The following is a 17,205-nucleotide window of genomic DNA, read 5'->3' as shown; positions in this document are numbered from 1 at the left end:
ACATTTTAGAACAAGCAATAATGTATAATTAAGAACTAGTGAAAAGGCCTGAGCGGTCCAGGCGGTCCGGCAATCCAGCCTGACGGCGTGTCACGGGTTCGAGCCCGTCAGCCTTTGCCACATGTCCTCCCCTCATCTCTCTCCCCCTTTCCTGTCACGTTACTGTACCCTATCAAATAAAGGCAAAAAAGCCATACAAAATATTCTAAGAACTAGTGAAAATAGCTGATCTACAAGCTTGCAACACGGCGCAAAGCAACGTGTTGCGTGCTTGTAGATCTGCTATTTTCACTAGTTGGGGTCCCGGGACAAACATCTGATCTCTCCTTTCTCTCGACCTGAAAAGTTTGTGAACCTCTGAGAGATATCTGTACACAACGTTAGTTATATTTTATATCATTCTGCTCTGCATGACTGAGAGATATCTGTACACAACGTTAGTTATATTTTATATCATTCTGCTCTGCATGACAGAGAGATATCTGTACACAGCGTTAGTTATATTTTATATCATTCTTTATTTAATTCAGTGTTACATACAGTAAATTTGCTACTTGTATACATTATAAAACAAAAACAAATGGAATCGAGGAATTAAGGCACAAAATAGTACAGAAATGATGTTTTGGCATCATTTGGCATCCATGCGTTTTCTCTCGTATGCTATTGGTCAATATCTCTGAATAACATCAATAGAGACACACAGAGACTACACATTTCAGTCCCCACTTCTGGTCCGTTTCAACTGTGTACTGCAGCTGCCAATGCAATCCCTATGAGAGGCATCATAAAATACCCTAATTTCACTGGTTCATTACTGAGGCTGTAGCGATTTTTTTCTGTTCTAATAAAGTGTCCCATATGTTTGATTTGTCCTTTTCAATGTCACATACCTGCCATCTCAATATACATCCTACAATGTACTATAATATACTCCACCAGTTTGTAAAAAGTGCTAGCATTGTAAATCTCAAAGTCAATATAATATACCGTGCAACGACTTTGACTTTGAGATTTACAACCGTGACATATTATGTCACGTTGCATCCCTTGAGGTTTTCAATACCCAGATATATTTGTTGTATTTTGTTTTATATGCTTGTATTTGTTGAAAATGATCTAAACAGCATCTTGCAAGACTATTATTAATACTCATCTGGAGAATTCACTAGGTAGTTGAAAATGTCAGGATGTCACTCCTCCATTTAGCTGTGTTATTTTCCAATGCAACTATTCAGCAAAGTTAATTACACAAGTTGACAGCGGTAAAACACACCGTCGGAGCTCCGCGGTAGGTAGAACATATATAGTAAGCCCGTGACATGTTCAAAATATAGACATGAATAACAAAGTCAGTCGGGATCGGGATGTATATTGAGAATTCCACTCTTCAAAGTCGGCGCTCGTAGCCTCGTAAAGGCAGTGACGTCCCTTAAAAGCGACAGGTTCTCTGTCTGCCGTCTCCCCTCTGCTCCGTTAACATTATGGGTAACTCAATCAAGTGGTAAATTAAATGTGAAATACATCCTCTATTGAGAAGACAACAATATATGTTGACAAAGACACTTCATACATTTGGAAACATATTTGTATTCAAATCAATAGTCTTCAGTTAATTTCATATTCTTTTAAAAGTAGGCTAACTACAGTTGAATTTCAATGGACTTCTATGGGCTGGCCTGCAGTACACCGTGCCAACGGATCAGAAGTGGGGACGCTGTCTCATTTGGGGGCGTGAAACTTGTAGTCCCTGTGTGTCTCTATAGAATGCTGCTCTTTTAGTAACATCTGGTTTTAGCCGCAAAGCATTGTGGGACATGCAGTTTCTTGAGTTATAACCCTTTGGTTGGGGGCAATACAAAAATAAAAGTCTCAATTCAATGTCAATCTACGTTGTACAAATTAAATCAATATCAATAGACTGTATTAAATTAAATCAATCTCTTCATCTGTAAACAATCATATATGAATTTAGCAGCTTTCAATCAATCATATAATTATCTCCAGGGGTGCCCTGCACACTTTTTTGACTTGAGATCTACTTTTAAAATGACCAGTCCAGCTCTTCAAGATCTACCCAACAAAAATGTACTATCCCATTGCTAAAAATATGTAAAAAAAAATATATAACTGACGGAAATATACCTGAAAGACGGAGCTGGGGTTACACTGAATAATGCATTTTATTAACTGTACAATAATGTGAAGACATTGAGAGCTGGATAATGAGCCTATAGACCCAAGGAAGAGTACATGAATAGTCTGTGTGGAGGCAAGTGGAGTGCTGGTCCATCCTAGCAAACACACACCACGTCCACCCTATTCTGATTCTGGTTTAGTGGGATGAGGAGTTTTGTGATTTTTGTTATATATTTCGGGGAATGTCAAGTGTTCTACCTGCACAGCCTTTGTGATCTACTGGTAGATCGCGATCTACCTTTTGGGCAACCCATTAAGTTACAACAGGGAGAGTTTGCCCAGGGTGTCGTCCAAGCTGTGATTTGTTGACTTTGCTGGATAGAAATCTTCCAGGGTGATCCGTGTGTTCCAGCCTTGGTTCAGAGTGAACTTGTAGACACTTACGATGAGAGCAGGAAACATCTCCATCAGGTCAATGTCAGCAGCAGCCTCAGCACTGTAAACACACACAGCAGTGACCACTACATGTTATGATGAACACCCTGAACACTACATGTTATGATGGACACCCTGAACACTACATGTTATGATGGACACCCTGAACACTACATGGTATGATGGACACCCTGAACACTACATGTTATGATGAACACCCTGAACACTACATGTTATGATGGACACCCTGAGCACTACATGTTATGATGAACACCCTGAACACTACATGTTATGATGGACACCCTGAACACTACATGTTATGATGGACACCCTGAACACTACATGTTATGATGGACACCCTGAACACTACATGTTATGATGGACACCCTGAACAGTGCACTACATGTTATGATGGACACCCTGAACACTACATGTTATGATGGACACCCTGAACACTACATGTTATGATGGACACCCTGAACACTACATGTTATGATGGACACCCTGAACACTACATGTTATGATGGACACCCTGAACACTACATGTTATGATGGACACCCTGAACACTACATGTTATGATGAACACCCTGACATCTGTCTATACTGTAGTGTAACTGCTGCTTTATAAATGAGATCTGTCTGACTGGATCCACACCCAGAGAAGTGATCACACTGTAGGTAATAGAAATGGAAAATAGAATTTGACTGATCGTGCCCCTTTAAAGAGGTGATCACCACCGCTTCCTTTTTCCCCACTCTGTACATACTTTATTGATTTGTTTTTTCTGAAATGATATAGATTTTCGTTTGGTTATTTAATTGTTGTCATGTCTATGAAGTGATTGCATAGGGACTAAATGGAAACAAGACCGCAATAACTTTTTTCGAATAATCCCTTTTGGAATAAGTGTTTGACTGAACTCTGTTGCTGTTTTTACAGTTATGTCTAATTCAATCAATCAAAAAACTTAAAGAACCACTTTTTGTAACTATACCTTTCAAGACGGGAACCCATTTTTGGGTTTCTGTTGCTGTACACTTTGTACAGTATATATAACAACATACATTCATGGTAATTTTTTTAATAAACATTTGAACGTTTTCATTAAACTTTAGGTCAAGATTTAGAGGTTTTTAGAATCGGCCTCAGGTCTAAATGGGTTAAGAGAATGATTTTTAGCTGCACCACTTTGTGTTTTGTTGTGATCAAACTCAACGTACTGGTGCTGATGGAGATTGCGTATGAAGCGCAGCAGTCCAAACACATCATCATGGTAGGGAAACCTCTTCCTCCTGTTGTCCATCTCCTCAAACACCTCCTGTTGCAACTGGAAAAACACACAACTTCAACATGAAACGGACCTGTTGTCTAATATACACCTGAACCCTACATTATTTACTCTAATGGACACACCTGAACCCTACATGATTTAGTCTAATGGCCTACAGTATACATATGATTTAATCTGAAAACACTCCTCTTCAGACTCCATTTTAGCCCGTGACACTTGCCGTAGCACTTGCACTAGCCCCGATGACCTTACAGGCGTATACGCAAAGGCTAAACTTATGTAACTTAGATAGCATTTTATGTATGCATATTGTTTAATTAGATAGATATTAGCTTACATATGATTCTTGATGACTATTTTTATATAGGATGCATTACCATGTGTTGTTCTTGCTTAATGTATGTCGCTCTGGATTAAGAGCGCCTGATAAATGCCTGAAGTGTGAAGGACATATATATGTATATTATATAGATGATTTAGTCAACTGGACATATATGTGTATATTATAAACATGATTTCGTCTACTGGACATATGTGTATATTATAAACATGATTTAGTCACCTTGTGTTTCATGGTGTGTTTCCATGTGCTGAACAGTCCCTCCTCAGCACACTGGTTCCACACAGCCATGACGTTGTGGCGCCCAGGGTTTTCATAGTGCTTGTCGATTTCCTTCTCATTCGCAACCTTTTGCAGGAAATCAATTCTCCTAAGAATTCACAAAACAAAGACATATTGTGCAAAAAAGAAAACATCATGTTGGTAGAACACTTACTGTTGGATCAAATGGTTTACTTTAAAAATGGCATCCATGTTTTGGGCATGATATAAGTTACTGGCAGAACAAATAAATAAATAAACAAATTAACTGATCTACAAGCTCCCAACATGTCATAATGTGACACGTTGTGAGCTTGTAGATCGGCTATTTGCACTGTTGAAACTATAGAGCTTAAGATGTTAAAATGAGCTGTGGAGTCGTTGTGACTATAAGCTATGATATTAACTACAGATAACACACTACTACTACTACTACTACTACTACTATTGTATGTGTAATGGAAAACATTTACTTATTTCTTGTACGTTTTGTTTGTCCAGAAGTAGGGATGAGCCAAGCATTCCTCTACTTTAGGTCTTTCCTTTGGGTCTTCATGGATCATCCTCTCGATGAGATCCTTGGCAACCACATCCTGAACGTGATCCAGGTTGTAGAATCCTTTGTAGATGTTATATTCACATTCAACGCTGGTGCCAAATGGATGGTGACCTCCAGAAAGGATGTAATACGTCAACATCCCAGCCACCTAAAAAGGAGCATGACAATGAGTAAGATTATCATGGTTTCCGTTTTATTTATTACACTTTTTTCTCACACCCGCTCACAAAAAAAATACCTGGATATCAGTGCTTCTTTTATATGCAATATCACTGTCTTCATTCAAGGTCTCTTTTGCCTTCCAGCATTTCGTTCCTGCACTGCTTGTTCGTAGGGTTGTTTGTCCTTTGGGTAACCGGCGGCTTATTCCAAAATCTGCTAATCTTGCCCTTTTTTTAACATCTGCAGAGCAAATTGGGTAGATCAATATAATAAACAGTGTTTATTATAGATGGGAATTAAATTACATGTATTGTATGTCTTAATTCCGTCTGTATCTTACCAATCAAGACATTCTGGGGCTTGATATCTCGGTGGAGAATATGAGGATTCTGACAATGAAGAACACTTAAGCTATTGAGAACCTGCTTTGCAAGATCCCTCCTCATTTCACTAAGGATCTCTTCAGGAAAGTTATTGATTGATTCATTGATGTATTCTTCCAGTGTGTATTCACATAACTGAAGACCAAGGTATCCAAAGTCCCACTCCTCATGCTCTGCAAAGTCGACATATCGTACAATCGAAGGATCATCAAGCTCAGGAAGACGTAAAAAGCCTTCCTCATTCTTCAGCACATCGTAGTTGGATTTGGGAATTCTCTTAACTGCAACTTCAGTGCCGTCATCTCTTAACCCCAAGAAGACCACGGTTCCATCACTTCCCTTTGCGATGCGGAATTCATTATCTTTCACAAACACAAGACTCCCAACTTTGATCACTTTACTTTCATCTATGTCTGCAAGCTTCTCTAACTGTTGCTTCCATCTTTGACTGATTTGGAGCCATTTCCGTGGCTTTGGTGACACACTGGCTACGGGGTGGATAGGTTGTGGTTTTGGTGACACACTGGCTACGGGGTGGATAGGTTGCACATGTGAACATTCAGTCGGACCAGATTCTTCAACAGGAACAGTTGTTGGCTTATCTGCATCAACATGAACTTCATCTTTCAGCTCCTCTTGCTTTCCTGACTTTTTTCTCCTCCTGCTCTTCTTTTTGGATCCTGATGGCTCTGTGTTGGCAGTTGTGGAACCATCACGCTCTGAGATTGGCTTGTTTACATACTTTTCCAGTTCTCTAAGCTCTTCTTTTAGGATATTATCCATCCTCATTTCTGCATATGCAATAATATCCTCAGGCACATGATCTATTCCCACTGAGGCAAAGATGTCAGCAGCATGTTCACATGGAAGCAGGTTTGCCAGTATGCCATATGTATACATTCTCCCTTCAGGGGGGTGCTCTTTCTTCACAAAAGGAACAATCGTTTTGCATAATGTATGCATGAGGTTCCGATTCCAGTCATCTTTGAGTTTTGCTTTTTGTGCAATCACATATAGAGTTATCAATAAGTAATGCTTTGAAAGAAACGGTTGAGTGCTTGTGATCTTTCTGGAAAGGAGTTTCAGCAGCTTGGGGATAATAGACAGTGATACCTCACTGGGTATCTCTTTCATTGTGCAGAACATTGCTTGTAGACTATTCAAAACTAAAGTCTGCAGGGTGTTACTGCGTATTTTTGAGAGCCGCTTGGCTGCATTTTCAACATAGCAGTTCATTTTGTCATTGTCCTTCAACCATTTAATAGTTCCCTGACGATATTCTTCTGCTGAAGCTGAAGAACAGTCTTCTTCTGGGAGATTAAAGAGTACGTCAATCATGGTCAGATGGGTCTGAGGATTCTCCTCCAGCATGTAACGATCAAACATGCTGAACACTTCCTTTGGTGTTTTCTGTTGTACAGCAATGGCCAGATCTATAAAATGTTTAATTTTAGAATAAAACTCACCACCGCTCAATGCAAGCTTATGCATTGTTTCAGATATTCTTTCATTTAAATCATCATGTAGATAGATTATGCATCCGGCTTCGATTAGGACTTCAACAATATCATCCCTTTGCATGAAGACAGCAGCGTGAAGTGGCCGACTATGACTATCGTTGGGACCATTTGGATTTGCTCCTGCTTCAATCAGTCTCTGCACAAAATAAAGTGGCGTTTCTTTAAAGGAAGCATAATGCAGAGGGGTGAAGTCATTTGTGGATAACCGATTTGGTTTTGCACCCATACTCAGAAGAAACACACAGATGTCCTCCTTGTGAAATGCCACAGCAGCAGTCAAAGCACATATATGATCGTTGAGCTCCATGCATGGGTAACAGCGATTGATGTCTTTGCCTTTGATTGATTTCTTGAGCTTCTTTAGCTTGTCATCAATAATGAACTGTATTATAGGATGTGTTGTTTGGACATAGGGTATGGGCTCTGGTGGAGCCCTTTGCATCATGTACTGCACAACCAGATCCATTTCTTTGCTTCAGAGTAACTGCAGGGTGACAAAGGTTTTGTGTTTAATACATTTGAACAATGGCCTCTATTTTAGCAATTCTTCCAGGAATAGAAAGCCCACAGTTTATTATTATTAGCTTGGATTCCCCATCAATGATGTCATGTTTCTGAACTGTCCACAGCCCTCCTCTGAGATATAGATTGAGTAGACAGGTTTCTGAACTTCAATATAATTACTTTCTCTAGTAACTAGTAGTGTAACTCAGGTGTCGGCAACCTTTTTGACATTAAGTGCCAAGTTTTATTATGACACCATATCCAAATTAAATATTAATAATAGTTTGAATGAATGTATTATGTGCAGCGTGTAATTTGCATAGATACAGATGTGAGGGGACTTAATTTATATTTATATTTAATTTGTAAAGAAGACAAACTCTCACACATGTGACATGTATACCAGTGTGCCAGTTATCACCCTCCCCTGTGCCAATGTGGCACCCGTGCCTAAGGTTGCCTACCCCCAACTGTAACTTATTACAATTGCCAAAACAGTTATATTACAGTTATATATTTACATACTTCTTTCTTTCTTTCTTTCTTTTTGTAAACAAAAATATGATATGTTTATGTGACAGGGTCGGTTTTGATAGGCTAGTGCCTGAATGGTTTCTGAGGCCCAATCCCAATCCACTCCCTTGCTGACTCAATGAGCCCTCACTGACTTAGCTGCGCGTTCATGTGAAGTCTGCGAGGGCTTGAGGGATGTCCCATTTGAAATCGGTAAGTCAGTGAGGGCTCAGCCCGCCCCTTTGCCAAAGTCAGCATTGATACTGACATTGGCTGACTTTGGCAAAGAAATTACCCACAGTTCATAGCATTAACAGGGGAATGAGGGGGATCCTTAGAGTATATATGAATAGAGACGGCACCCGGAGGAAACCCTGAGGAGAAATGGACATAGTGGCCAAATTTGGTATTGCTGGGCCAAGCTCATGAACGCGCTGGTCCGTTGACTATCATTGTGCACGTTCACGATGACACGTGAACGCAGTTTCATACGTGAACGCTGCTGTTTCATACGTGAACGCGTGCAATGATAGTCAACGGCCAGCGCGTTCATGAGTTTGGGGCAAATCCATCCCAGAATGCACTCTGTTCCTTAGTGAAATCGCCTCATGCGCTTTTGAGCAACTTAATGCAAGTGGATGGGAGGAGATATCCGGTGCCGTCTCTATTCATATATACTCTAAGGGGGGATCCTCCGAACGTCAATCATTTAAGTATGCAAATTAGTTATGTACGGTTAGAATGTGCTTTCTCACTGTTCTCAAAGGGAGACGGAATGGAAGTGTAACGAAGACTCTGACTAGGACGTTGGGCTATATGATATATGACATGTTTAGTATGACAATCCCTATATTTGGGCCTGAGCCGACCTAGTGCTGATATCGATAGATATGGTAGAACCATATATGGATAGAACCATATATGGATAGATCTAACTGGCTTAGTCATCGTGACAAGCCTGGTCGGAGAATATATAGAGGGTCGGCTTCAGGGAGAAGGCAGAAGTCCAAGCATCCTGGTTTAAGTTCTAACCGGACACCACTGCGGGGGTCCTAACCTAAGTAATCAGCAATAGAGCCTTGAGCTATTTTATAGGAAGGATAGGCTATATATTTAATAACAATTTAATAATAATAAGGGAAACATGATGAGAAATGACTAATGAGCAATGTAAAAGAATATGGAAATGCAATTTATAATGAATATTATTATATATGAATATTACAACCCCTATCACACATAGGAAAGTGTATTTATGAATCTAATAATAAAACGATCAGCTTAAATACTAAAATAGGCCAAGCATAGTAGGCACTGGCTGTGAATAAGGACCGTTTTTATAAAGTGAAGTGTCATGAAAGTGCTGTCCCATTCCTATCACAACAATTTGGAGCCCTTGCAGCCTCTCACCCTCAAGCACTTACAGCTGACGTCACTAAAGTCAATGAGGGTTCAGGGCTCAGAGCTTGAGGGAGGCAATTGGGATTGGGCCTGAGAAGCTTAGGAAATCACCTGCACCTGCTTAATTGGGTGGAGCCTTAAAATGCTACCCAGGCTTTTATTTTTGTTATATTTTTTCTCACATTCTATTAAAATGCAGACTGCATGCAGTACAGAGACAGAGAGCAGTACATGCCCTGTCCGCCCGTGGCAGGACCCGTCTATGGCGGTGCTGAGAGACGATGCCAGGGGAGGGAAGTCCCGAGGCGGCAGATGGTGAAAGAGGGAGGGAGACGATTTTTTTCAATCTGAAATCTGATAGCATCACACACTACAGGTTAAACGGAGTGGGGCAGAGCAAATATCAAACATTCTTGATGTTGATCGGGCCGATCCCGATCGCGCTTTGAGTGGTCGGCACCCCCCGAGCGTCAAAAATGCCCGATTATCGGCTAGTGTAAGGCCACCTTAACTCAGCAGAGGGGAAATGTTGCGACTTGCCCCTCTTCAAGATAAGAACCCCCTCTGTGACCTTGAAGTTTATGTTGACAGCGTGTGCACCGTGCAGAAGGATCATTGTTTACCCCACGATTTTAATGACAGTTTTTGTCATCTTATTGTTGTCAGCCACAATTAATTCACTGTTTGGAACAATTCACTGGCCTGGCTTTTTAAGATTATATTTTAATGTAACTTTTATGTTATTTTCTCTTTGTGCAGTGATTGCGAGAAGTAGGCCATTATAGAGCACAAACTCATTTGAATTATTGCTTGCCTCTTAAGGTTTCCCCTGGGAATGGGAGAGAGAGAACAGAAGGCTGCTATATGGACTGTGCTCTACCCATGGACAAAATAACTGCATGGACATCTAGGACAGATGGGCTACAAAAGCATTATGTTTTCATCATGTTTGTGTTTGGCAATAAATCTGTTTTATACCCTTCATTCTCTTGTTTCACTCTGCTCAGCCCTGGGAAAAGAACCTGTGCATTTTGATGTAATTTATTAAGTGATTTTAAGAGACAGAGAGCAGTGCACAGAGAGAACGGAGCTGTGGAGAGGAACAGAGAGCAGAAGATGGAGCTGGCTGGAGGGAAGGAGGGTGGGCCATGGAGGGGGGCCGTAGTCTAGGCACTGAGGACAGGGACACCCCAGCCAGAGAAATGGTTGCTTGGCACCAGGTGGCGGGGTGTACATGCCATGTCCGCCCGTGGCAGGACCCGTCTATGGAGGTGCTGAGAGACGATGCCAGAGGAGGGAAGTTCCGAGGCGGCAGATGGTGAAAGAGGGAGGGAGGGGAGGCCAAACTAACTCAGCAGAGGGGAAAAGTTGCGACTTGCCCCGCTTCAAGATAAGAACCCCCTCTGTGACCTTGAAGTTGATGTTGACAGCGTGTGCACTGTGCAGAAGGATCATTGTTTAGCCCACGATTTTAATGATAGTTTTTGTCATCGTATTGTTGTCAGCCACCACCTTTTGGGACAATTAATTCACTGTTTGGAACAATTCACTTTTTAAGATGATATTTAATGTAACTTTTATGTTATTTTCTCTTTGTGCAGTGATTGCGAGAGGTAGGCCATTATAGAGCACAAACTCATTTGAATTATTGCTTGACTCTTAAGGTTTCCCCTGGGAATGGGAGAGAGAGGACAGAAGGATGCTATATGGACTGTGCTCTACCCATGGACAAAATAACTGCATGTGTAACTGGTGTAGTCTGTCTCTTTCTGCGTTGTGTTGAAGGAACTAGACGGACCCAGAACTCTAGAGACAACCTCCGTTTATTCTGACAAAGAATAACGTCTCCATGTTAGTTCTTAGTAGTGCAAGGACTCCTCTCTCGTTCCAAGACGGAAGTACAGAAGCAAGAGCAACAGTAACACAACAAATAATAAAACGTAACATACCTGACAAAGAATAACAACAGACACGTCTCCACGTTAGTTCTTAGTAGTGCAAGGACTCCTCTCTAAACAGAGTTAAACAAACAATGTATAAATCAATTTGCAAGTACAATTCTTATTATGTTATACAGAGAAGTCAACAAAGACACCCACCTCGTTCCAAGACGGAAGTACAGAAGGAAGAGGTGGAGGTGTGGCAGGACATTTATACAGGGGCAAAAGGAGGAGACTTAAAGGAGCTGTGACATCTAATGCACTAGGACTAGGCCCTCATTTATCAATTGAGTGTAAAATTTGCCCCAAATTCGAGTGTAGGTTTCGTAGTACACCCACGTCGCCACGGCATTTATAAAGTGATCGCAAACAGCTGATCCTTCCATAATTTCGTTCCGACGTTAATAAATGTGACGGCTGAAATCTATCTGGCACGCCCGATGAAATCAAGCCTCGCCCTCGTTTTTGCGACATGAACAACTGCAGTACGACCTTGGAAACCATAGTTAAATGACGAAAAAAGTAAATAAAAAGTTGCCTTGCAGTTGCTGCCCGCCTCACCCCCCCGCCTCTCATACAAACACAGACGCACGCACACGCAACTTGCAAGCCCAACGGCAACTGCAGTGTGTTGTATCTTAAATATATAAAGAACGAACGCCTGCATGAATTAAATAAAGCTGTATGCCTACCCTGTCTGTTCTCCTGTCGCCTCGCTTGCCTTTCTGGTTAGTAAACCACAGCATGCAAGCCTGAGCATCTAAACTTGCAACATTGTTTTAATTGCGCGATTTTAACTGCTTGTAAAGTTGGTAATTATCTCCTACCAATTTCATATAACACAGACACATCGTTGATGTAGGCCTATTGCTTTTTTTACATGTAGCCCATATAGGCCTACATACAGTTTTATATTAACATTTTAGGAGTGAATACATATGTTTAGATGCCTGTGACAGCCTCTCAGCTGGTCAAACAATGCTGCTCCGCTGTTCTACGACAGAAAAACAGGTGAGGACAAAGCGTACGACAGCTCCCGACCAGACGTGATTTTTGTCCTGGCGCACGGTCAAGTTCAAGGTTTTGCGGAAATGGTAAATGCCGGAAATTGCGGTTATTTCGGCGTGCACCCATATTTTGGTGTACGCACGGTTGATAAATGAGGGCCATATGTATTCCTATACACATGAACCATGGAGAATTGAGTCAGATAGAAGCACTTATTTGTATCATATTTTGTGTAATTATATAACACTGTTACACATGGACATTGCCTCTGGGACAGATGGGCTACAAGATCATTATGTTTTCATCATGTTTGTGTTTGGCAATAAATCTGTTTTATTGCACCCTTCATGCTCTCTTGTTTCACTCTGCTCAGCCCTGGTAAAATAACCTGTGCATTTTTATGTAATTTATTAAGTGATTTTAAGTGTCCTGGTCTCCACCGTAGTTGGCTACTTTAAATTATTATTAATGTTGTACTTTTTAACATTGCCACATTTACACAAAAAGTTGAAAATTGGGAAAGCATATACTGTACAGTTGGAAGAGGTACAGCATTCTGTAAACAGTATCACATTGCATCGATACTTACATGCTATACAGGTTATAAAGCTTTTTTGAAAGAAGTAGCAGCACTTTAGGACTCTAAAGTTATTTAAATAACTATAAAAAAGGTAGCAGCTCTGTTTACATGGTAGTCCTTAGGGTGGTTGTATTCCATTAGCTAACCACCTTTTGTCGCAACAGTTCACAAATCTTGCTGCTGTGTTTGCACATTGCTGTATTTCTCACAATAGGCCTAGTTATGGGATTTTTGTCGTTGGTCATAATAATAATAAACACATACTACAAGTCACAACAACTTTAAGAATAAGGTGGTAAATCAAACTTACAGTAATCTTGACAACACAGTTAAACACGTCTGTCTTTCAAATCCATAACACCTCAATCTGGTTACAACCTGAAAACCATGAAAACAATCTTACTTGGGACTTCCGATTTTCTCTCTCTCTCTAGGCTTCTAAGTTCTTCTAACTTTCACTATCGAGTAAGCTGCTTGAATTCCCACGAAAAAGAAAGTCTGAAAATTACTTTACTGTGCGTGTGTGCGCGCGCGCACGTGTGGGTTGAAAGCGGCCAATCAGAGGCTGTCATGTGCCCTGACACGTGACACCATGCAGATGTGAGCATAGTTTCATTGCAGCTGGAGCTGAACAAGTCTCTCTGCTTCTCTTCTCTCCAGACAAGCTAAAAGAAAAAACATCCTAATGTATTTATAGTCTTCAGTTCCACAAATGATGTCTGATGAAGACCTAAACACTGGAAACGTTGCCTTGTGAATTAATTTGTTATAGAGCTATAATCCAGAGTGTGGCTATTTTAACTTGTCATTGTTATTTGTTATAGAGCTACAATCCAGAGTGTGGATACTTTAACTTGTCATTGTTATTTGTTATAGAGCTACTGTTAGATACATTTTGACATGTTGTTTACACGTCATGTCAAGTTGGCCACTCCATCATATTCTGTTGGTCAACACATATAGAACTTTGGGCCCAGACCGTGTTCCATATAGGTCATATTTTGTCATCTTGCCCTTTTATCATAATTTTACTCTTAGCCTACTGCCTGTTTACTCCGGGTTGTTCTCTTTATCCTATTTATGTCATGTCACCATCCACGTGCCTAATCATCTCAGCCCTATATTATCCTTTATATTATTTTATCATACTTATATTATGGGTTTCCTGACGCCAAGTTCAGATTTACTGTCTCTATTAGACTTTCCCCAGTCAAGTTAACTCGCATACTGAGAGGCCTATTTTGATTTGAGACATGTATTTGACCTTGGTGCATAGTGAGAAAGTAGATAGGAGTATTTCTCTCTGTCGAAAGTTTACAGCTAGCAGGGAAAGAATGTTATCTTCAGGTTGCCATAGCAACGCCAGCCTCTGTGCTTTCCCGGTCTATGACCCTCAATGACGGAACCAAGGAAGATGTCACGATACCTGCAGTCTCATCATCCATGTGCTGGTCCAATGAGTGCTCGACAACCAGCACCACCGTGGGATATTGCGGAAATGAACTATCTATTCAGCCAATGAATGTTTATCAACAACTGACGTGATCTACAGTATTAATGCCTGGGACATACTGTGAAGGGGAGTTCAGGTTCAGTTCGGATCCATATTGGAACAATTGAATACTATCCACTCATTTGTAAGGTAAATACAGCACGGTATTTGGTCTCCCTGCTGGGTTATTGAAGGTATATATATATTTACAGTCCTTTCTAATTAGCATTACAGAATAGATATAATTTTTTAATTTTTAATTTTAGTGTGGATATTTTAACTTGTCATTGTTCTTTGCATTGTTGTCCAGCACCTGGGCAGCAGTGGCTCAGCGGTAGAGTGGCCGGTAGAACAGCCGGATGTGAACCCTGAGGTTCCCGGTTCGATCCCTGTGGGCTAAACTAAGTATGCCTCCCGAACCCCTAATTGCTCCCGATGTGCAGGTTGGTGCCTTGCATGGTTTCCTCCGCCATCGTCGTATGATTGTGTGTGTGTGTGTGTGTGTGTGTGTGTGTGTGTGTGTGTGTGTGTGTGTGGATGAATGTGCAGTGCACACACACATCTATGTAAAGGTGTATGAATGTGTGTGAATGATGGTGATTTAGCTCTTTATTCTGATTCATCAAAAATAATTGTCCCGTTCTATGCAAGTATAATTAAGTATTTGAGCTCATCTTTATGTACAGTAACTAGCCTACAGTAATGATGTTATATTGACTCTGAACTTTGAACTTCCTTATTAGACGTATTCTTATCGGACTGAGAGCACGACATTTACTGTACAAACACAGCACTCAATAATCAAACTGAACGTTTCACCAACTTGTACACAGACATAAAGCAGTGGTGAAGAATGTTTTACTTCAGTAATTATCAATATCACAGTGTAGAAATACTCTGTTGAAGTAAATTTCCATTATTCAACATTTACTTGAGTAAAAGTATAAAAGTATTGGCTTAACTCTTAGAGTGTACACCTGGAACCAGTTTTTTACAAAGAACATGTTGATGATAGTAAACAAATAGCACAAATCACAACTCCTCATCTGACAGCCTGTAGTGTAACAACACCACTGAGAATAAAATGATAAAATAAATGGTGAATTAAACTTACAGTTGCTGGGTTTAATCTTGACAGATGAACACGTCTGTCATTCAATCAATCCACATACAGTACGTCACAACTGTGTCTGTGTCAGTCTGGTTACAACCTGATGAATATCATATGGTCCTTTGGACTTCCCATTCCCTCTCCCTCTCTCTCTCTCGGTGGGAAGGGCAAGTTTTATTTTAATAGGGTAGTAGCTGAGCAGCAATGCCCCGTGCGCACACACACAGCCAAGTCTATGGACTTTTATTAGTTTGAAGCACTTTAAACAAACATTACCAGGAGCCCCTCTCTTCACACAAGTGTGATTTTTTATTTTTTATTTTTATTTTATAGTGATCTTAATAACAATTGTTTGGGCAAAAGAGTTATGTAGGCCTATTAGGAGGACAACATGAGTCACTGGAACCAAGGACTGGTGTTTTTATGAATCTAGCTATAGGTTAAAATGGAGTTTGAAGCTACAATGGGTTTGTAGTGATGTATATTTATGCACCATGTTACCCAAAATGTGTCTTTAGCAGTGATGGCCGTCGAGTGGAAGAAAGGAGTCAAGCAGGTTGTCGTCATATTCTGATCAGGTTTATTGAACAGAATAACTCAGTTACAAGGCACCACGGGCAGAATGCCCCGTGGACAGTAGTCACATCATAGCTAATCCGTGTGGACTCTCTAAGTTTCACAGCATCTGCAGTATTTACTAACTTCCCAGATCCCGCCTCCCTGGACACAACAAACTACCTCCGCTCCTATGGGAGCCAATCAAATGTTTACTCTCACAGGACTTTCCGGTTGGAGTAGGAGGGACATGACATGTAGCTCATGTAACGAACTATATGTTTTATACCAAATAGGACTAATTCAATATCTATACTATATATGAAGCATGCCGAACACATGTAATGAAATAGTTCAAACTATATTGTTAACCAGTCTAAATGATTTAAGCACACATACACAGTAGAATCATATCAGTTGGAAGAGCAGGGAGCAGGAAGCTCCCTGCACACACACACACACCCCCACAGCTGTTGTATAGCCGTTGGAGATAGGCACTGTCCTTAAGATTAGGCCAGGGACAGCACCCCCGACCCCCCCTGGGGTGTTTTAGCCGCATTCAACAGAAGGCTTTGTTTTTACGGACTGATTGTAAATAACTCTAAGCCGTTTACTCTGTGTTACCACAGTATTGCATGTCTCAACTTAAAGTTCTGTGTCCTATGCACAGTCTGTGTGTCAACTGTCTATAATATATCCATCAGTAGAAAGGGGGCGGGGCAGTTAAAATGAATATCAAGATCTAGTAAATGTACTGAATCGAGCAACTTTCTGGGGTGGGTTCACAAAAGCCTGAGTAGACGATACATTGACCCAATCATCTTTTTGAAAGTGAAATATCCCTTTAAGCCTTCAGAGACATGACCTGGCCTGTGTCTAAACCAAAGAAATATCACCACTTTACACTATAGCTATAACTGAGGTGAGGCCACTGGTGTAAAGTAACTAAGCACATTAAGTATAAGTAGGCTACACTAAGTACACACTGTACTTTAGTACAGTTTTAAGG

The 17,205-nt window shown here is 40.7% G+C and overlaps 2 protein-coding genes across 2 annotated transcripts in view; one reads left to right on the top strand and one right to left on the bottom strand.

Moving 5' to 3' along the window:
* Nucleotides 1–2,151: 2,151 nt before the first annotated feature.
* LOC306935060 (uncharacterized protein) lies at nt 2,152–15,662 on the bottom strand. Its single transcript, XM_079517900.1, has 6 exons — nt 15,645–15,662; nt 5,266–5,429; nt 4,955–5,175; nt 4,430–4,577; nt 3,797–3,903; nt 2,152–2,635 (listed from the first exon to the last, which is right to left on the bottom strand). The coding sequence occupies exons 3-6, from the start codon at nt 5,164–5,166 to the stop codon at nt 2,458–2,460; spliced, it is 645 nt and encodes a 214-aa protein (XP_079374026.1). The 5' UTR covers nt 5,167–5,175; nt 5,266–5,429; nt 15,645–15,662; the 3' UTR covers nt 2,152–2,457.
* hibch (3-hydroxyisobutyryl-CoA hydrolase) overlaps nt 14,848–17,205 on the top strand; it is a 36,709-nt gene continuing 34,351 nt past the window's right edge. Inside the window, exon 1 of the mRNA XM_079517899.1 lies at nt 14,848–14,935. The gene's annotated coding sequence lies outside the window, so the exon portion shown is untranslated. The remainder of the gene's footprint in view (nt 14,936–17,205) is intronic.

Source organism: Electrona antarctica (assembly GCF_951216825.1).
Source record: "Electrona antarctica genome assembly, chromosome: 13".
Taxonomy (NCBI): domain Eukaryota; kingdom Metazoa; phylum Chordata; class Actinopteri; order Myctophiformes; family Myctophidae; genus Electrona; species Electrona antarctica.
The sequence above is the reverse complement of the archived record's forward strand: the minus strand, read 5'-3'. Positions and strand labels throughout refer to the sequence as shown.

What these genes read in the sequence shown, in the direction of transcription:
- LOC306935060 (XM_079517900.1), bottom strand. Translation starts at nt 5,166, where the DNA reads ATGTTGACGTATTACATCCTTTCTGGAGGTCACCATCCATTTGGCACC. An exon ending in TACTTCTGGACAAACAAAAC is followed by an intron (nt 4,578 to 4,954) that starts GTACAAGAAATA and finishes GTGAATTCTTAG; the next exon opens with GAGAATTGATTTCCTGCAAA. An exon ending in CGCAATCTCCATCAGCACCA is followed by an intron (nt 2,636 to 3,796) that starts GTACGTTGAGTT and finishes GTGTGTTTACAG; the next exon opens with TGCTGAGGCTGCTGCTGACA.